Source organism: Micropterus salmoides, unplaced genomic scaffold (assembly GCF_014851395.1).
Source record: "Micropterus salmoides isolate LMB-PRFRI ecotype aquatic unplaced genomic scaffold, ASM1485139v1 Ms_hic_scaffold_21, whole genome shotgun sequence".
Taxonomy (NCBI): Eukaryota; Metazoa; Chordata; class Actinopteri; order Centrarchiformes; family Centrarchidae; genus Micropterus; species Micropterus salmoides.
In genome coordinates this window covers 17008691-17030464 of record NW_024041262.1, presented here as the reverse complement: position 1 = coordinate 17030464, position 21774 = coordinate 17008691, and the positions used below count along the sequence as shown (strand labels likewise).

Sequence of the window (21774 nt, the reverse complement as noted above, 5' to 3'; positions counted from 1 at the left end):
ATAAAGTAAGAATGCTTTCAAAAATGGAGATGTTAATAGATTATATCTATGAATTAACAAAAACCCAGTTGTATTCTTCCTATACTGCTGTCTCTGTTTCTGTTAATGATTATGTTTCAGCCTACATATTGAATTGTTAATCATACACCTGACGATATGCCTACACAATCCCTGACTTTGTGCAAGTATACCTAGAGGAATTGATGCTGTTTTAAAGGCAAAGGGTGGTCACACCAAATATTAATTTGATTTTCTTCTGTTCATTCACTTGGCATTTTGTTAATTTATAAATATAATCTATTAACATGTCTATTTTCCACACCTGCCTGAAACCTTTGCACAGTACTGTATGTCTTTACCACCATTCTAAGCACGGACATTTGAGCACCTCATTGTTTTAGCAAATAGAAAATTTGTATTTTAGCATTTGACAACAACATCATGTGACTCTCGGCCACAGAGGGGCTGTCAAAGCCTCATAGGAGCATGAGGTGTTTAGCTGAATCCCGACAAGATGATCTGAGGCGTTAACTGTGACGCAATTTCATGGCAACTGCTATTCACCACTGTTATCGAGACGGAGAGGCACAAGGTTGTTACTGCTGCATTTGAAGAGATGGCCAGGTCACGGCTGAAATTATGAATCTGGTAGAGACATTGATCTCTGACTGAGAATTCAATCTCACCAGTGGAGCACAATCATGCTACAAAATAATTTTTGCCTTTGCCTCATGTACTGTAGAGATAAAAATGGTTTGCTGTGAATCCTAGCCCTTCGAGGCTTCTGGTCACTGTGCTGCTACTTCAGATATTGATGGAGCAGGAGAGGCAAGCTCATAATAGTTGTTGCAATTAAAAGAAATGTCCCTTTGTGTCTTCTCATCCCTAAAACCTACCATCTTAAGAGATGAACCACTCAAAGCTTTCATCAACATGTTTTCCATTTGCCTTTGCTGTTCTTGCACATGTAGGATTCCCTCGGGAGACTCCCTCCGCCACAGTCCAGATGCAGGCTTCCCAATAAGATCTCAGCTCTCAAACAATCTTTAAAAGTTAATGGTGCCAAGCAGAATACAGACTTTAAATGTTTCTATGTGAACCAGTTCAGCTGTGTGACTGTTAATCTGCTGCACATTCCTCCTGATGATGACATGGCTGATGACAACCTCTTGATTAACACATCATGTTCAGCACCTCATAGTGTTGACGTGCACAGCTGGCTGATGCTGCAGGACATTTATCCTGCTGCCCTTGCCTCTTAATTTTGGAGCTCTGCACACTCAGGAAAGCCTGCGTCTGCCACATCAACTACTTTGATGCCAGTGTCAGAGTTAGTTTGGCCAGCTAAGCAGCATCCTGGGAATGTGACCCTGCCCCTGGCTTCTCAGTCTCGGCCAATATTGGTAACCTTAAACTCAAATGAATCTGAGCAGAGCAGTGGATTATGTTTATCTTCATGGGGATGAAATAGAGAGCGGAGGGAGCGAGGGCATGGAGAGTTTAGGGAGCGGCAGGAATAACGTGGGCAGACTTAAAATGATGTGCAGGTACAGCAAAACCCTGCAGGTCACAGACTCCTGAAGAAAAAGTCTTGCAGCAGCAGATAAAATACATCACATATTTCACCTCCTCCACATCCTCCAGATCCATCCTTACATTAAAGTGTTGTGCAGACAGTCATTGTTCAATCCCATGAAAGATTGTTTACATTTTTTGTCAGGGACTCATGCAAAGTCATGCATAAGACATCTAGTTTTCTGGTTGATGTAGTGCTTAAGTAAATGTGGTGTTATTTTGGAGAGAGGTGAAGGATTAAATGATTGCTTTGGTTATAATCAATCACCTCTTTAATGTACTTTAACAGCCAATATAGATTATTCAATATAGATTTTCTCCCTGAATGTAAAACGGTACCACCTCTGAAATTGACCTACACCTCTCATAAACATCTCACAGGATTCATCAAGATATGCACCTACACATACACCAAACATATTGCCTGTAATCTGCCTTGTAATGTCCGTGTGAATTCTGTATGCACTAGGATCCAACAGCAGCTCTTCTTCTTGAGAAGACTCCAACAGAAGGTATTGATATTATTGCTGTGATAGTGAGTGTAGTACATTACAGAATCATATCTTGGTTTGGTTACATATCAATTGGGGTAAAATCACAAAAAAAAAAAAATAGTCTGGTCCACACATGAATGAAAGTGGTGGTGGGTGAAAATAAAGTAATCTTGAATCTTGATGTTTGCCTTGGTCCTTGAAGTAATCTTTCCAAATATTTGAGGAAACTATTGGGACAAAGGTTGGACTAAAATAAAGGTCCGGGCTAATCCATAATCAACTATTATATTATATTATATTGAAAAATAGTTTTGCAATATGCACTGCTAAAGTACAATATCAACTCATAACAAGGGTCTTAAAGAAATAGTTTGATGTTTTGGAAATACGCTTTTTTTTTCTCACTGGACACAGAGGGAAACTGTACTCTCTAGTGCAGAGTGTAATCCCAGGTACTCGTTTTTTGAGAGAGATTCAAATTTTACAGTAAAACACCTTATGGAGACAGACCCACTCTAACACATTTCCGCTCTGTGCTGCTAATGAACCAATTAAGAATGAAATGGAGCTAATTTTAACATAATTTTAACCTCATTTACCCAGAGGCCACTCCCTAAGTGACCCTCAGCAATCCATGGATGCCAGTTTTAGCCCCACTGCCTTATGGTATTAGCTAAATTGCAGCAATTTCACATTTGTCACATTTCTTCCAACTTCATTGTTAATTCACTTCTCTGTCTGTCTCTGTTACAGAGCTTAAATCTGGTAATAGACAGACAATGGCCTTTTTCCAAAAAAACAACAACAACATTTTAATACAATGTATAAAATGATCATTGTCATTATTAGTACAACAATAAACATTTGTTCCTCTTATATGATTCATTTGCAGTGTGACTATCAGGATGTGTGTGTGTGTGTGTGTGTGTGTGTGTGGGCTGTAGTATATAAGCCTCAAAAAGACACTAAAATAGTGAAACCAAGTAAGCAGAAATAAGTGATTAGTGCAGGGTCTGATCTCTCCTTTAACTCTCTCTCTCACACACACCCTCTCCTCTCTCTCTCTCTCTCTCTCTCTCTCTCTTTCTCTCTCACTCACGGTGTCTCTCTCATTTCCATTCAGTCTGTTGTTGAAGCAGAAGCAGCAGTCTTGTATGTGGATCCTTGGTAAGAGGACAGCTGCAGGAGATACATCCCGGACCAAACTGCCCCGAGCAACATGATCGTTGTGAGAATCGTCGCTTGCCTGTGTCTGATGGTGGGCTTCTCGCTCCAGGTGGACGTGCAAAGTGGGAAAGAGGCAGCAAAAGCCGGGAATTTCATGGAAGATGAGCAATGGCTGTCAACCATCTCCCAGTACAGCCGTAAGATCAAACACTGGAATCGCTTCAGAGACGTGAGTGGTGTATTCACTGTAATTATAAAAGCGTGGTGTCGTATCTCACTGTGATTGAGATGCTCTCTCTCTCTCTCTCTCTCTCTCTCTCTCTCTCTCTCTCTCTCTCTCTCTCTCTCTGTGTGTGTGTGTGAGTGTGAAGAAGCGCTGGTTGTTTACTCAGGTGATTTTGCGCACAGTTAACTGTCGCTCTGAAGTGCAGACAGGCGCAATATTATCAGTTTGTGCAGGAGAAATCCTTCAAAAGATGGAAATATTACACAGGATAGTATGTACAAAGATTGCAGGTCCGCAGAAATGCGCGCTCGTGCTCATGCCTCATGAAATGATCGATAAATTCAATCTTTTTTTTTTTGCAAGGTGCCTTACCTGTTTTCTCATAGCATTTCTTTCATTTGCACTTGAATTAGCAGACATGACAAGACAGACTACTATTTTTTAATGTAGGCTTATGTTTATAGTTAAATTGACACTCTTATTTATGGACCTTCTTATATCAGAGTGAATAGAAATACAACTCTTTTTGACATTAGGCCAAGTCTCAAAAGCCATTTCCAAGCATCTTCTGGTTAACTGTGATATTTCAAATAGTGTCTGTATTCTCTGATCAGTACCCATTGATCTGCTATATTGCACATGAAATGTAAGGCTCACAGTTAGGAGGCTTCCAGAGATTTCAGACTGAAAAGTCACACAGCAAGACAGCAATCAGTTGTGTATTCTCTTAATCCCAAATATCAAATATAAGGGAACTAACATTTCTTATTCCCTTCTGGATCTGTTGTCCAGACCTATTTTGGGGCTGTAAAGGGACAGCTTTGATAATTCTGTTCAGCCATGCCAGGAGGACTAGACATGGACAATAAATGAATTTATCAAATTACAAACAGTATGAATCTCCTACACACCTAAATTTACTCCTATGGTAATTAGAGCTGAAACAATTATTAGTCAATGTACTGTTTTTCTAGTTCATGCTTCTGAAATTTGAGATTTTCCTGCTTTTTTTCTTTGGGCATTTTGTATTTTTGACATTTCATAGATTAACCACTCAGTGAACTAAATAATCATCAGATTTATAGAATCTGAAAATAATCCAGATCGCATGGCCTAACCGCAATCTTTATGTAATAAATTGTTTAAATCCTATATAGTTAAACTGATAAAAGCTACAACAAACAATAACATTTAATGAAGTTCAACCAGCTGGCCACCTAGTCCAGGTACAAGGTACAAGGTACAATGTACAATGTCATTATACAGCACAAGGCTGCATAACGAAACAAAATTTCCTTCGTGCTACACATACAACATATAATTAAGTGTAGGCCTATATTAAAATATGGTAACGTATAAAATAAAACAAAACAGTTATTTATATACATATACAGACACGTATAACTTACACCCCAAACAGTCCACAGTGCATTTTTTGAATTTGTATCTGGGGTGAATGTAAGTAGTAGTAGTATGAAAGTTACACCTTCACAATAAACAGTCTGACATTTGGGAAACAGAGTCCATCTTGACTGCGTTTGTGCACCAAGTATCATCTAAGTAAAACACAGAGTCCACCTCTCATCTTGGCAGAGTCTTGCACTGGCAGCTTGGAACATGGACCACCTGCCGATGTTGGTGGGGCAGGTCTCTGTAACGATGTGGGCACAACAGTCTCTGAAATCCGTTGCTTGTTCAATATGAGTCCCATTTTGTCCAGACTGGCTCTTAAGGAGCAGAATTAAGTCCAAGCTGGGCCAGCATGGCTCCTCTCATGGTTCTCTTTCCTCTCCTCTAAGCAATCACCCCACCCGCCGTGGTGCCTGGTCCGGTTGTTTGGAGCGGATGGATCGTGGTCTGCTGCTCTTTAATCCAAAAACCCTGTCTTCATCTTACAATGACTATACTTATGCGAGAGGTAACACATGTTTTGGCAATAAAGACTGAAAAAAACAGATAAAAAACAAAAGTGTAGCGAGGTACCATGTAACAGGTACATTTTAAAGTCTGTATACCTCACTGCTTTCAACTCACTGGAATCATTTTTATGTAAAAGGATTATGAGAAACTGACTGGGCATCCTGCTAACTGAATGAATGTAACTGATAGCGGAAACATAGATTTTTTATGACGTATGACATAGAAACTGTTTTTACCATGAGTTGGTCACCTCATAGCCGATACCGGGTCCATTTATTAAGGTCAGTATCAGTGCTGATACTGATCTCGTACCTCTAATAGCTAAATCTATACTATCATACACATTTCTTTCAGAAGTGAAGAAAGGAAATATATGCACTAATAAACACTCAGTTGCCAGTTAACCTAAATCTGTTTAGTACAACAGCCCTACAGCAGGTTAAAATGTTATGGAATTGTTTTAGAAAAGTGTTGATTCAACTTTATGGTGATTTTGGATACTGATATTTGCGGGGTTGTTCAATTAGATTGTGCTATACTCCTCATAGCTGATCCTAATATTTAAAAATTTTGAGCCTTGCCTTTAAGTCTCTCCTGTCAGCATCCAAGAAAACACATCGATGGGCGATGGGGAGACTGTGAGCATTGCAAGGAGTCAGGAGGTTATGGTGTTAGGATGTAGTTCATTGGTAGCCTATAGCAGTGACACCTCCCTGGTACCAAAAGACAAAATGCATGGCATGAATCAAGATGTGAGGGGTCTCTGAGGAGGAGTCGGTTAGCAACGGCTCAGATCCAAGGCTCTACCTTGACAACCGGACAGTCGTTTGATCTCATTGCTGAGAAATATCACCTCAGACAGATAGTCTTATCGGTGTCGGCCAGACACAAGCTGTATTAATTTGGGCCATGCTTGGTGGCATCCAGGAATGTGTCCTACTATCCTGGACCCCTGAGAGCCCAGTGAGAATATATAATTGAATTGCAAATTTGTGTTGTCATGCAAATTCTAATATTATCATGCTGGTTATGGGAGGGGTTTCCTCACCTGTTTGTTTGGAACGGTGCTTGACTGACAGAGGGGGTGAACAGGGAGGAATTGGGCCTTTCTGTGTAGGTTTTTGGCGGCATATTTGGGACATGTACAACGACATGTCCTGAGAAGAAGAAGAAGTTAGTTATTAGATGCATCTTCAATCCTTTTGAATTCAGTTATATCTGGATTCTGACGTTGACACATATGCAAAATGTTGAAAGAAATATTCACCTCATGCAATTCACACCCCCGAAAAAAGGTATTGCATGATACAGTGTGATAACATGAGATTTGTTAATAGTGGGGGGAAAAGTCGCAGCAAATAGAGAGGCCCCCAGCTATACAGGAGATTGTAGTGTATACAGTGTCTGTTAGGGCTTCAACTAATCGACTAATCAAATACTACTAAGACTAATTCTCATGTGAGATAAATATGAAAAAGGCAATCACATTTTTCCCAGAGCTCAAGGTGACAACTTCATATCCTTGTTTTTTTCCAACGAACAGTCAAAAACCAAAATATATAGAATTTTCAATGAGATTAAACTGAGAAAAGCAACACATCCTTTTTGATAAAGGTTTTGAGAAGCTAGAGCAAGCAAATGTTTGACATTTTTGCTTGATAACCGAAATGAAATAGATTATAAAATTTTGTACCTACTTTGTACAATGCTTTGGACAAAAGTGTCTACCAAATGAAAATGTAAAAATGTGATTCCTTGATTGGCAAACTGATTAATCTACTCATCATTTCAAGTGTCTGTAAAAGGTTTTCACCCCAAAGAGTTTTTCCTGTTTTATTGATATACAGCTTTGAATCCCAGTGGATTCAAGGGGCTACCTGCAACAATATGCGAAACCCGTAGTGACAAATCTGGGTGTGAAAATAGACAATGGTTTTAAACTTGATAAACAGATAAATAATGTTGTTAAATCCAGTTTTATCACCTGAGGCTTTTATCTAAAATCAAACCTGTTTTATCTCGTAAGCACTTTGAACATGTGATTCATGCTTTTATTTCAACTCGTCTGGACTAGTGTAATGCACTTTACATTGGCGTTAACCAAACCTCTCTCTCACGCTTACATTTAGTACAAAACTCAGCCGCTCGTCTTTTAACTGGAACTCGCAAGCATGAACACATTACACCAGTGCTGGCCTCGCTCCACTGGCTCCCAGCCCATTTTAGAATACATTTTAAGATCTTATTGTTTGTTTTTAAGTCACTGAATGGGTTGGCATCTCGCTACATCTCAGACCTGTTACAAGTCTACACCCCCTCATGGTCACTTAGGTCTACTGACCAACTTCAGCTGGTTGCTCCAAAAACCAGGTTAAAAACCAGGGGCGACTGCGCTTTTTCAGCAGCAGCCCCTAAACTGTGGAATGAGCTACTACCTCCACGGGTCAAATTGGCCCCGACCCTCGAATGTTTTAAATCCCGTCTTAAAACCTACTTGTATTCCTTGGCTTTTAACCCAGCATGAGAGCTGTGTAGTCTTGTTGTTTTATGTGTTTCTATGTATTTTTATGTTTTATTTCTTGTTCAGCACTTTGTAAACCTTTGTTTTTTAAAATGTGCTATATAAATGAAATGGATTGAATTGGATTGAGTATGAAGGTTGGTCAGTTTCAATAAAAACAAATCTGTAAAACCATAAAAGATTAAAAAGAAACAGTTGTGGGGGTGGGTACTTTTTATATCAACTGTGTGTCCGTGTATTTGTGTGTGTAGTAAAATGTGTGTAGTGGTATGTAGTCAAGACCTCAAACGGTATTCATTAAAGATTCAAGTACAGCATATATAATTAAAGTGAAGTAATTACAACAAGTAATGGAGTGAGGCATGGGACACAAGTATATGAGCACACACCACATTTCATAAAAAGCAAGCTAGTTTTATTTTCAACATTTCTCATTTAAAAGGAAATAAGCAGCCTTGTTGTTAACAATACGTTTGCAGCCATGTTGGATTGTTAACAAGACCTTGTCCATTGCTGTTATATGGCAACAGTAGGATGCTCATGCAATGATGCTTTCAAGTTTGACATGGCTTTCTGACACTTACCTCCATTCAGCAGTAAAATTATTACTAACTTTTATTTAATGAAATACTACCTCTACTACCTCTTTTATTGTTTTGTTTATTTATTTTCAGTTTAATTTTCAGATTGGGCTATTTATGTATTTCTATGTTAAATAATTAGTTTAACATTTTGTAAAAAAGAATTAGATGAGAAGATCAATGCCACTCTGTACGGGTAAGCTCAATATGGAGCTAGAGCTAAAAGACAGTTAGCTTAGCCTAAAGGGCTAGTTAACTAGCTTTGCTCTGTCCAGAGTTCAAAAATACACCTACCAGTATCTGTTAAGTTCACCAGTTAACACATATCTCATTTTTTGAATACATATGCAAACATAAATGTATAAACGTCAAGTTGTGGTTTTATGGGGAGTTAGACCACATGCTGCAACTATTAGGCTACTTGTTATCACTAAGCTAACTGTCTCTTGGCTGTAGTACTGCTATAGCTAACGTATACTTTGTGTACTCACATGACAGTGGTGTTTTGTCATGTAACTCTCAACAAGAAAGCAAATGAACACATCCACCTATATCTTTAAGGTTTAAAATATGATTTTGTTTTGTAGTTCTGGACTTCTTTTATTTCCATTTTAGCTATTTTATTTTAACATGTTGCTTTGGTTTGAAAAAAGTGCACAGCATGATCATGAGTGGCTAGTGGTTGTGTCGATTTGTTTCATTATCAATCACACTTGTTTTGAAGGGCTAGCATGGGGAATGTTTGTTGTTTGTGCCCTTGCTTACCTTCCTGTCCATGTGAATCTCATCAAAAAATCAAGGCACCACAGCACATGAGGAGATGTGATACTGAAGGGAGACAGACAGCCAAGCTGCCTCAGATAGGACTATTATCTGCTGTACCGGGCAGTGAGATGAAATGTGAAAGGTTTGTATTTGTTTACTAGCTGTCTTGGCAAAAACAGCAAGCAGGGATATTCATGCTGCATCTAAATAAAAACAGGGTGAAAAAATAGTTATGTGGGCCTTCTAAAACAGTGATGGCGGTTTGATTGATCTGGACCGGTGTACATCGTGATTATCCAGCATGGAGACATAATGAGGAAATGCTGAAAGGAAGAACAATAAGACCAACAGCTGCAGAGGCAGGAGGTGTCGGGATAATCCACAGCAGGTTACAGCGTGTTATACAAACTCCATTATGACTGGCATCAATGTTGAAGCTGTAATCATGACACACTGCAAATGTCAAGACATCAAATCTCCCTATATAGACTCCCCCCGCATTCACGGTTGCAGAGAATTCACCCACACAAAGCAGGCCAACAGGTTACAAATATCCACAAATGAATCTTGGCTGTAATTAGCTGATTGTATCTTCCTGTGTCGGCTCATCAGTTAAAAACCTTCTTTGACTACTTGATGTATTTTTTTTTGTCTCAACTCAAGGTCCACTTTGCATTCTGGTGCGTTTGGGTGGATCTGCTCAGTAGCGGCTCAGGCCACCACTCATGTGAACAATACTGTGCTGTTCATTCACGGCCAGATTCTCCCATGTCTCTGAGCAGAGCAAAGAGGGAACTCATTAAGGAGCTGTGCACCCTTTCAGCCAACCACAGAGGGCTCTTTAAGGTTTGCACCTGCTCTACTGCCAGCTACATTTTTAATGAGGGAAAATTGCTACATCTTTTTCAGGTAAATGGCTCCTCGGCTCCTTTGGTTGTTAAGATTAGCACAGAGTGAGGCAGAAATACGAGTTATCATTAGCCTTATTGGTGCTTACGAATTAATTAATGTAGAACAGTGATAAATGCAATTACAATACAATGAGTGGTTCCTTACGTTTTACCCAAGCCTCTCAGTGGTCCTAAATCTACATCTTCAATATTCATGAAGGAACATAGGAAGAAAGGGAGAAAGAGAAAATAACTGTAAGGTTTCATATGCTATACATGAATGAGCTTCTGGGCTGCAACTAATGGACCAGTTGTTTCAGCAACCTTCAGCCACAGTGACATATAAACACTTAATATGGCAACACAAATAGAATGAAGCAGCAAGCAAGTTGGATGAACTAATTGAGCTCTAACAGGGAGACTGATGCATCACCCAACTATGGATCAGAGTCATTAGTTGTCTGCTATTGTGAATGAGATGATGGCGATGGCCCGGTCAATGACCCTACATCAACACAGCTCCTCTGTGAGAGCTCTTTGATAAATGCAAGGCCAGGGTTCACTCTGTTTTTCAGTTGAACATGATGCTGTTGCATCCTAAGTTACACTGAGCTCTTTTACTTAGCTCGAAGACATGCTGCCAGCTGTGGGTTTTTGTGCTCCTGTCATCAACCTTGGCTATTTATTAGCCCCCCACAGGATTTATGCTCCAGCACTAACAGCCAGTGTAATTACGGATATGAAAAATTTGAAAAATTAGAGCAAGAAGACAGTATGCAATTGTAGAAAATATGATAATGAGGCCTATTTCCAATTAAACGTAAATTGCAGTGTGTGGGCTGAAAATTAAGACACGAGAAACCATAACAGTTAAATTAGCTAATAGCTATCTGGATTTCCTCTGCTGTGAGAATCTGAACATCACACCATCAAATCAACTATCTGTGGAATTCTTCTCGTTGCACACTAATGAGATCAAAATGGCAGTAGTGGTGGAATTACACTTTCTTGTCCCCTTGTTATTACCATACATGTCTACTGAAGGTGAATGTGCCTGTGTGTGGGGGTGCGGTGGGGTGGGGGGACGTTGAGTGTGTGGATGGCTCAGATACAATTCACACTGGAAACAGTGAAGAAAGGAGATCCTGTTGGCTTCCCAATACAAGCGTGGGTGACTCCTAATTGAGTGGAGAGGCTGTTTTGTGTTGATGCTCCTGTGGAAAAGCTCCACTCGCTGGAAAGCAATTTATGCTCTAACGAAAAACACTGAGAGAAGCTCAGCGGCTGTCTTGAACAGCAGGAAGGGGTTTTCATAAGCAAAGCCATGTTCCACAGCTTGTCCAAATATACAAAATCCCTTTCCTTTTTCTATGGCAACACGAGGAAGCTACTCGTTCTGATAGGAAAGTAGCCTACATATAGATTAATGGGTTTTATAATGGAGCGTTGCTGCACCTACATCACTGTAATAACACGCACACACCAGTAGCAAAGACAGCCTGAATACCATCTTTTTTAGCCGTTAACTTCTCTGTGAGTTGCTGAAATGTCGGGCTGAATAATTAGCTGTTCCAAGGTTCTTCTTCTGGCTCTATTGTTCATGCATTATTTATAGTGGCATCTGCCTGAGAGTTGTCTCTGTACTGGTGAAGCTCCTCTATGCCTTGCTGCAAGCAGAGCGATAAACGCTGCCGCTCTGCTTGTGTGTCTGTCTTCGTTCGTGGCTGGCATGGTGGCACACCCAAAACTCAATCAATGATCAAGCTTTTTAACAAACAAAAAGAACTACATTATCGCTTACTATGAGTTGATAATGGAAAGTGATGGAACATTGTGTTTTTTATTGTTTACTAGGGCTGCAACAATTAGTCAGCATAATCGACAACGTCGATTATAAAAATTTGTCGACAGGAAATTTCATTGCGACGCATCATTACAAAGATGCTGTTTAAGAGATAGCAATCTTCTGATTAAGAACATTTCTGGTTGTTCATTTCTAACTGCAGTGCACTACTTGGAATCCTAGAGGCCGTATCACTTCTGTTGTCTGCCATGACTGCTTTACTAGAGAAGAAGAAGCATTCATGCGAGAAACGGAAAGCAACGGAGAAAGAGACTAACAGCAGAACGTTTTTTTGTTTTTACAAGTTTTGTACGCTAATTCATCACTAAATACACTTTTGAGAGGTTTTGAGGTGAGAAATCAACTGTGTAGAACTTGAATATTGGCAGTTTTACGAAAGATGATGGATTTGCCATCATCTTTCGTAAACGTTTTCGGGGTTGAGAAGCTCCACAAGCACCCTCAGAGCCCTCTGCTCCTTGTTACACTGACCACTGCAGCCACAACAACAACACAGCAACAGAGGAAAGGCCACAACTGTAAAATAGTTTCAGTGTTCTTACCACTGTGATTCTGTGTTTATAATCTGAGTAATGGTTTTACATTTTAAAGTAAATCAAGAAACATCTGGCTCGTGATGTAGCCTACAGAACATTCTCCACTTATAAAACTTATAAGCACTTTGGAAAAATAAACTACAGAAGGATTATGAAAGGGGAGTGTTGCTTTATTATTCTAAATAAACATTACATTGTTAGTGTACAGTTGTGGTTATAGTAGTTACTTTTAATGTGCTTTTTGTTTTGGGTGATGCAGCCTGGCTGTTATCTTGGCGCAGCATCTCCATAGTTCTTTGCATTCTTGGTTTTGAGATCTCATGGATGATGCTGGCTAAGCGAATGCTCTTAGTTGTGTTAGCATACACCTTACTGTGCAATAATAAATCAGTGAATTATAGGAGTATCCTACACTGTCTTCTTACCTATTTTCCCCCTGGTGTCGATACTATTGTTCATTCTGAACAGTAAACCTTGTTTACTCTGTGACAAAAATAATCGTGACTAGTCGACTAATCCAATAAATAATTAACAGATTAGTTGACTATGAAAATAATCATTAGTTGCAGCCCTATTGTTTACAGTGTTGGCATCCTGGGGTCTGTGAAGACAAGAAACAAAAAAATCTAGTCATTAACAGTTCCATGTAATTGCATATAAGTAAAAGAAGTAAAAGCCATGCATGCCCTGAACAGGAGAACATGACTGTGTGTATTCATGCCAACCCCTCCAATAGCTGTTCTACTAAAAAACACACATTTTGACCTCATGATGGCGCCAAAGGAAAAGTCAGCAGATTCTAAAAAGTTAGCATACTACATCCTCTGGGCACCATGAAAATTTCATGTCAATCTATTCAATAACTGTTAAGATAGTTCAGCGTGGACCTAAAGTGGTGAACCGACCAACTGACCATCCAAAATTACAATCTGTGGAGCGATGCTACTAGCCTGGCTAAAAAGCAAAAGAGGAACATAAAAGATGGCAAATGTAGAAGTAATTAAAATAAACATCTGACCCAAAAAGACGATAAAGTTAAATTTTCATATTAATAACACACATCCAGTTTATAAGACAGTATTTGATGTGAGTGGTAACAGGCTCTCATGTTTCGGATAATTTGTTTTATGCCTGGAGAGAGATAACTGAACCCTCTTGGCATAATAAGTAAAATCTGAAGTATATTTCACTTGCAATTTAAAGCCCCTCGTATTTGAGATATATTGACCCTTGTTTGCATTCCTGGTAAGATTTAGATTCACTAAAACTGGCTCTTCCCTTAGAAATGTATTTTACAGGTCAGTAAGATAATACATAATATATATCATTACAGACATAATTAAGTTGATGATATGAAATCCACTTGTATTTATTGTCAATTGGAAATTCATCTGCCACTTGACAACAATGATATCCATATCTGTTTATCTGCAATAACCTTTATTGTTATCGCATACAGACACGAGACAAAACCCTCAGTTTATACTTCACTGGGTAAACACTGCATAATAGGCTTCACCTGCTGAAATCACTCTCCAGTAAGGGTGTAGTCATGGGACCTGTTATTTTAGTGGAAATTATTAAAGCTAAAAAAAAAAAAAAACATAGCAAACATAGCTGTGCATATATTAGCCAGGTGGAAATATATTTAGGCAGCAGAAAAGTGCTGTCCTGAATATATTCAGCTCTGCCTCAGGTTTTTGGTTTTTTGATAGATGTGTTTGGGGCCACCATTATTGTTATGCGTTGTCTAGGACTGAGCTGCACTATACACATGGTCTGAGCAAACACAGCCATTTTGCTTATGTTCAGTTACAATAGGTGTAATAATGCGAGGTTCTCAGGTTCAACCTGGCATTGATAGATTCTTTGCTTTAGGCCATAAATCACTCACTGTTGAAACAACAGGGCAAGTACTGTACAATTAGGCCAGGCTGCTACAAAAACTTTGAGGACATGCTCTTGCCTGGGGAGAATCAGCCTCTTTTTCTGTCTTTTGTATGTTTGATTTTAACGTTGGACAAGGTTCGTTTTTGGCTCAACTGTCCCTGAGCTGCATATGGAGGAGTAGGGAGTGCTGAGTCTCCTTTCTGTATTAACTGTCACAGCAAGAGGGAGGTGTCAAGGACATGCTTGGAAGGGACTGTGATCCTGTCTGTGTGCAAGCTGTATTTAGTATGTGTGGCATGTGGTGGCTATATGTGTTTGTGTGTGTGGGAGAGAGACAGAGACTGTTAATTTGTGGAGCTGGCAGTGTAATGGATACACTCTACAAAGTCATATTGAAATGACCTTAATCAAGCAAATCATATAGAAGGGATAGGGCGCAGAGCTAAAGCGCTAATAGCTTTTTTCTCAGTTGAAAGAGCCCGGCAGAATCTCATTTATGCGTGATGTAGTCCTTCCCAAAGCCATAATGTGACAACTCAATGTGGCTCCCTGTTTTACTGTAATATCCCGCTGCCACTGCGGGAGATTAGCATTATCAGCATCCACAACAACCCAATTTGTTCTCATTGCCATGGCAGACGGGGGGAATTAAATGTAATCAGCCAGCTAGCATATTTAACTTAGCTACCCCCTGTGAGCTGTCCCATGCAGATCCCTGTGGCATTTCAACTGGGATGGTTATCATCATTATCTTCTCTTAACCATGCTGCTGGTTTCTAAACTTGTGTGTCTGACAGTTGTAAAAGAGCTCTGCAGCTTCAATGGACTTGTCATTGGAGCCTAATTAATTTAAACAGCAGGCGTAGCTGTTAAAATTTTGGAAACAGCAAATATAATAATAATCACAGGGAAAGATAGATGGTGGTAAAATGAATTTGTAATCATACTTTTTGGACGTTTGCTGAACACACATGCTGACAGTGCACTACAGCATGCTAAAATGGTTACACAGCTGCTCACTACAACTAAAGTCTTTACACAGGTTTTTGGCTACTGTAGATCAGTCTGGTTAAAGAGAAACTGGTGGTATTTTGTATTTTTCTTATTTTCAAGAAATGCCAAGAAAAAACCAACGTGTTCTCTCGCCTCGCAATACTTCTGACTTTCCAACCGTGTCTGTGGCACTTACCCAAAACCCACTGGTTTGTACTGAAGATAGAAGTCTTTAACGACAGGTCAAAAATATATATTTAATTTTTAAAAGGCTCAGTAATTTCCTAAAAGAGCTGGGCACTGTAGTTTATAGCAAACTCAAACAAACTCTCTTGTCGGAACTATTTTCAGAGGCGGATTAATGCAGATTTGGAAAATTTTAAAGCAGCATAACAGTGTGTGCTAGCCTTGTTGCAGACCTCTAAACCACATATTTGAAGGTTTTGTGTTGTGCCCAGTGACTGCTGGCTCTGCTGGTTGGAGAAACTGTATAGCTAGCTAGCCACCTATAGCTACAGTCATGAAAAATATCAACAGAAAAATGACCTGTGTATTTTTTTGTTTGTTTGTTGTGAAAAGTGTTGGTAAAACAAACCATTCAAACTGTAATTTTTAAAGAGAGGGTGGTATTACTCACTCACTTCCTTCGACTAACATAACCTTGTATATAGCAGCAGCAAATATTAACAGACAATCAGAAAAAAGTGGTTCTATACACATGAACAAAAGAAGCTAACAGTGACACCGACACTGAAAACATGATATTAAGAAATTGTGTATCTGTCCGGATGATATAATAGGGCGCCTCATTAGTGTTCAGTGTTTTTGTGACCTACCACTACTACTAAGAATATCAATAAAAATTAAATAAGATATAAACATGTCTTAAATAAGCCACTAGTTAACTAAATATTGCAAAAAAACAAGTATATATAATGATAGTAAATTAGTAAATTCATAAAGGATTTTAGGATTTTTAGGGTCTTTCTTGCATGTTTTGCAAACATTAAATCAAGATTCATAAAAAGAAGCAGACTTGAATCTGCTCTCAAAATGTTTGTTCTCCCTGAACATTTCGAAATCGATCCCAACCTTTGTTATAATGAATTCATGAAGATAGCCTGTATTTTAAATAGTAAAACCTGCAAGGCTTGTTTTTTCTCCATGGCACCAAAGTAAGTTTGTTAGAGTCTATTGGAGTGTAATTTATTTTCTCAGCCTCCAACACATTCAGTATTGATTTAAGTTTCCTGCATTAAGTAAGTATGCCAACATCAAACAAAATTTTAAGCTCATTTATCTATTTATGTATGCTGATAACCTTTTGTGTTTGCAGTCTAGCTACAACAAAGTGAAAATAGCACACTGGTATCAGGTATTTTCATGACTGTGTAGCCACATACTTCAGCTTGTCTCGTTAGGTTTTTTACCCCTGCTACTATTGTATGCAGAAGCAGCAACGCTCAGCACAGTAAAGATGGCCCTGCATAAGCTCCGAGCTCCCTGGGGCATCTATGTAGAGCTCAACCTGAAGTCTCGCCTCTTCTCTTTCTGCTTCTTTGTTTTGCAAATGGAGGGGGGGGTTTGAGCGAGCGATAAGATGCTGCAGAGACTCCGCCGTTCCAGGTTCTGCTTGGATCAGCAGCGTGGTCCAACAGAATCCATTTTTCTGCATCCGCGCCATCCTAGTCCTCTCCAATTACTGCATCTCTCAGAGCATGCAATGCCTTAATTCAGCTATGGAGTCTGCTAAAGCAAAGTGAGCACAGCCACTGTTTGATGTGTCACTTCATCAGTGATTGGAGACCACTGCTAAAGGGCTCCTGAGAATGAAAAAGGTTCCTTTTTTTTGTGATGCAACTTCCTGAAATGTGGTCTAATTAGCCAAAGGCGGCAGCTCAGTAGAAAAGCCGCTCGTCATAAGGTCTTAATGTTTTCAGACTCTTGTTTCTGATTGAAAAGAGCCTCTTTTATGTTAACTTCACATAGACCTGCCTGTGACTTGATGGAAAGTGTCATTGCCAGTTAGTTAAATCATCTGCATTCAAGAGCAAAACTTCCCAGTAAGCCTGATTATTTCTGCAGTTCAGCGCAGTGCAAATGTTTCAGGTAGATGCACACTTGACAGTTGGCTACTTCGTTGCTTGGGCAGACAGATGTGCCCTTATACTTGCAGAGATGGCTGCGGATTGTGCTGCGTGCTGTACTGCATTGCAGGCAGACGTCTTACCTTGTGAAACAACATGCGTCCTTCACCCGCAGGCCCCCGAGCACTCTTGCTCAGATGATCAATTTGATCCAGTTCTGTGTTGCTGGACTGCGACTTAATCCCATATTCTTTGGGTGTTCTGTTGCAATCGAGAGACCCTGCCATTTTTCTTGGTGGGTTTCTTATTTTATCTGTAGAGTGTGATGAAAATCAATCAATCTTTATTTGTCCCCATAGAGAAAGTATTTTGCAGCACAGTTAAGTAGGCATTGCATCATACAGCAAAAGATAACCATCAGATATACTGATAAACATACTAATCAACACACTAATACATATAATACACATACCCCTCACCTTCCCACCAATTAAATTAGGCAGACCAGACCAGCTGAGCCTCCTGCCTATTTGGCTATATATGTGCCTTACCTGTTTAAAAACATAATTGCTTGAGGCACAAATTTTGATCTATTTTTGGTAAGTAGAGGTAGGCAATATCGTTACCCAGAAGGCAACCGTTCAAATGAAGGGGCAAGGGGATGCCTCTTGACTCCCACAATGTTTTTTGCCTTAAAATCACATAGTTCTTTCATAGACATGGCATTTAATCACCTTAAACAGTCTGTAATACAGCATTTATCATGTCTACGTCTGTCAGAGCGAATATGGTGGAGAAATCTTAGACCTGTCACGGTTCAGTAAGAGTAAACCAAGGGAATTGTTTCTTTATACAGGCGTAGGAGCCACATTGAGTTGGTATGTGAAATCAAAGGAGGTAAAAATATGTCTTAAACTGTTTCTGTGAGATTTCTGCCTCATATTCAAGTGAAAACGCAATGTTTTGCCACTCTAAAGCCAGTGGGTTCAGGCTGAAAGACACACAGCATCATTTTGGAACACTCTAATGCATTTCTAAGTGGTTCAATCTGTGGTGGGTCTGCACCATTAGTGTCTCTCCCATTTCTTCGGTGTTTTTAAAGACGGCGGGGTACAAACAGAGCAAGACATTACCTCAAACCACTCAGGCCCCAGCATGCTGAATTGGGGCGCCATAATGACACAGCAAAGGCGAGATGCACTCCCGCTGCTCCCTGGTAACTACAGAGGCATGGAGGGTGGAATGTATATTCACGACAGCTTCCGCCTGTGTGCCCTTTTGCAGCGATTTAAAGTAGGCAGGGAGATGTGGTTAATTCGGCTACATTAATCAGGCACAGCACATTGCTGTGCAAATGACGGGCGGGGGGAATGATGAGCTGACAATGTCCTCCTGACAGCCAGATAGGCAGACACACCTCAGTGATCTGATGACACGGACACGGCCCAGAGTGGAGCAATCAGCTGAGGAAAGCTTCTCGCAGGTCTGCGTTCATTACAGACATGACCCGGATCACCAGTCCATCCATCAGAATGTGTTTATCCAGTCACTGCCAGAGTAAATGACTTCATGAAGCTGGATAAATGACAACTGGTGGAGATGCAAGATGTCCATATCATCATTAAACCTCTAAGTCATATCCTGCTGCTTAAGGGATGTCTTTACTGCAAATATTGTCTTCAGAATATCAATAAGGAATATTGCTGAGGAAGAAGCACGCAGTTATTGCTCTGACAGAGAGGGCTTTCATCTGAAAAGCAGAGCTTCTGAACTAAATCTCTTGAAATATGCGAGTCTGTGTGAGTTACAGTTCAGCAGTATGGGTTTTTGAAGAGGGTACCAACACTTTTTTTCTGTTAGGACTGGTTAGAAATCTGTCTGCACATCTGGATCCAAATCAGCATGCCAATAAATATAGATAGGCATGTTGATTGGCAGGTGGCAGCCATGATTTCTAGAGAGTACACTCTGTCTAGGAATCTTAGGGCTTTGCATATGAGCATTGAGATATGGCAATTTAAATTGATCATGATGCTGTAGTGCCACTTAAAAGCCAAATGTCATCAAAATTTTGCAAGATCACATTGAGCTGGTATGTGCACTTTTTATCTAAATTTGGTTCAAGCGTTAATAGCAGTTTATCTAAAATAGGCCATAAAAGTTTGGGAGCGAATTTATGGAAAATGGCTTGTACCATTTGTTTGTTTTATTGTGCTCATCTAAATGTGTTAAGTAATAAGTTTGGTAAGGATTGGCTCAAATTTAGGGAAAAGGAATTTAGTGTTTTATTTATTTAGACGCCTCACAATTCAGCATAACATTGTCATAAATGGCCTAATATGAGTCTAGAGCCGGCAATTGGCTTAACTTAACAGCTAGCCTGGCTATGTTCAAATGTAACAAAATCCAACCACCAGCACCTGTAAAGCTAATTTATAAACATGTTAAATCTGGTTTGTTTAAACTGTACAACAGCCAAATTGTAAAAATTATAATTTGCCTTTAGATAGAGTCACTCTAGCTGTTTCCAGTCTTTTTGCTAAGCTAAGATATCTTGCTGCTGCCTGTAGCTTCATATTTACCTTAGAGATATGGGAGTAGTATCAATCTTCTCATCTAACTCTCCTATACAAAACGAATAAGCGTCTGAAAATATCGAGCAATTTCTTTAAGGCTAGGATAACATATTTATTGGAAGGAGGGGGAAACTCAGTAGCTAAAGAATCCATCAACAAAAAAATATGTTCTTTCAGAATTAGATTACGAAATATGATTTTCTGTGGTCAGAGAGGAGCTTATCGTTGTATCAGCTGTAGATAAGATGACTGATCATTATCTGATACGTAATATTTGTGAGTGCACAAGGTTGTGTGTGTGTGTGTGTGTGTGTGTGTATGGAGGTGTTATGATCTGTTGTTTCAAGAATTCTTTGTCAGCCGCCTTGGTTTGATTTCAGACATTTCCTTCATTTCCAGCTCAGTCTCTACTGCAGAGAAGAGTTGAAGGCATGTGCGTTTGTGTGTGTTAAAGTTCAGCATTGGGTTTGCGTGTGTGTGTCCTTTAGGACCCAAACTGTACCGACGCTGTCACATTACAGGGACAGATGAGCTGCAGTGATGGAGCGAGCGGGCTGCTTGCACGTGATGGATCATTGCAGCAGAGCGAGGAGATGCAGATTTTCACTATGACATTTCTTTTACTCTGTGTGAGCATTTCTCTGGCAAGCTGAAGTGAGGTCACGCTCCAGCGGCTCTCTGTTCAAACACTTGGAGCCCACAAGTTCCTCTTCGACATTTCCACTTGGTTTTAAAAAAAAAAATCATCTCTTTGAAGATGGATACTCCCTCCATTTTTAGATTACTACTCAGTTTGTATTTCACGTTAGAGGTGTCAAGGATGTAGGGTATCATCTGTGAATTACACTTGACGTCCTAACACTTAAACATGTAAACATTACAGATGGCTCAACACCACTTTTGCAGATACTATTTACACAACATGAGAATCTGCTAATACTGATATTGAATACTTGATCCAATACTTATTTTTCTTCTTCCACTAAGCTGTTAATGAGCCATAATCATCTTTTTTGCAAAATCTAGGTTTCTAAAAATGTGATGCATATATTATAAGATGCTTAAGTCCCATAAGTGAAGGTTCGTAAGGTGACTCAAAAGGTATGTGTGCTACTTTTGGTAGCAAAAAAGGTAAAGCTATCAGACACATCAGCTGTAAAACTTTTCGCTGAAGTATTTTACAAAAAGATTTTCTAGATTGCTTGGACAGATGTGAAACCACCAATTGAGAGAAGAAATGTCAGTTACTTCTGTAACAGTGGTTTGTAGCAAGATGTTTCAAATGCAGATCTGTAGACTTGAGACTTGAGTTGTAAAAATAGGGGTGGGCTATATGGCCAAGGATGTTTTCACTGTAAAAACATTTCATACCATTCGATATCGATGATTGTTATGATAAATGTCAAATTATTATTTCTTTAAAGGCTGATTTTTGCTCCTGAGTGAGGTGGTAAACTTTTCTTTACGGTCAGAACATGACCACAACACTTGATACCAAACAGTGGATCGCGTCACAAATCTGAGGTAGAACTTTCAAAACAATTATGATAAAATCTTTTTTGAAAAAATATGATTAGTAAATCTTTTTTCCTCAACAAAATAAATCAAACATTTATTGACGATATAGTGAACATTTGTTATACTGTTATTGTATTTGTGATAATTATCATTGTTGTTTTATTGCCCAGC

The 21774-nt window shown here is 39.4% G+C and overlaps 1 protein-coding gene across 1 annotated transcript in view; it reads left to right on the top strand.

Moving 5' to 3' along the window:
* The first annotated feature begins 3156 nt into the window (after positions 1 to 3156).
* The window catches only part of LOC119915822 (testican-2-like), a 46174-nt gene continuing 27556 nt past the window's right edge, over positions 3157 to 21774 (top strand). Inside the window, exon 1 of the mRNA XM_038735575.1 lies at positions 3157 to 3465. Within this exon, the coding sequence (XP_038591503.1) occupies positions 3289 to 3465 (177 nt within the window). The 5' untranslated portion in view covers positions 3157 to 3288. The remainder of the gene's footprint in view (positions 3466 to 21774) is intronic.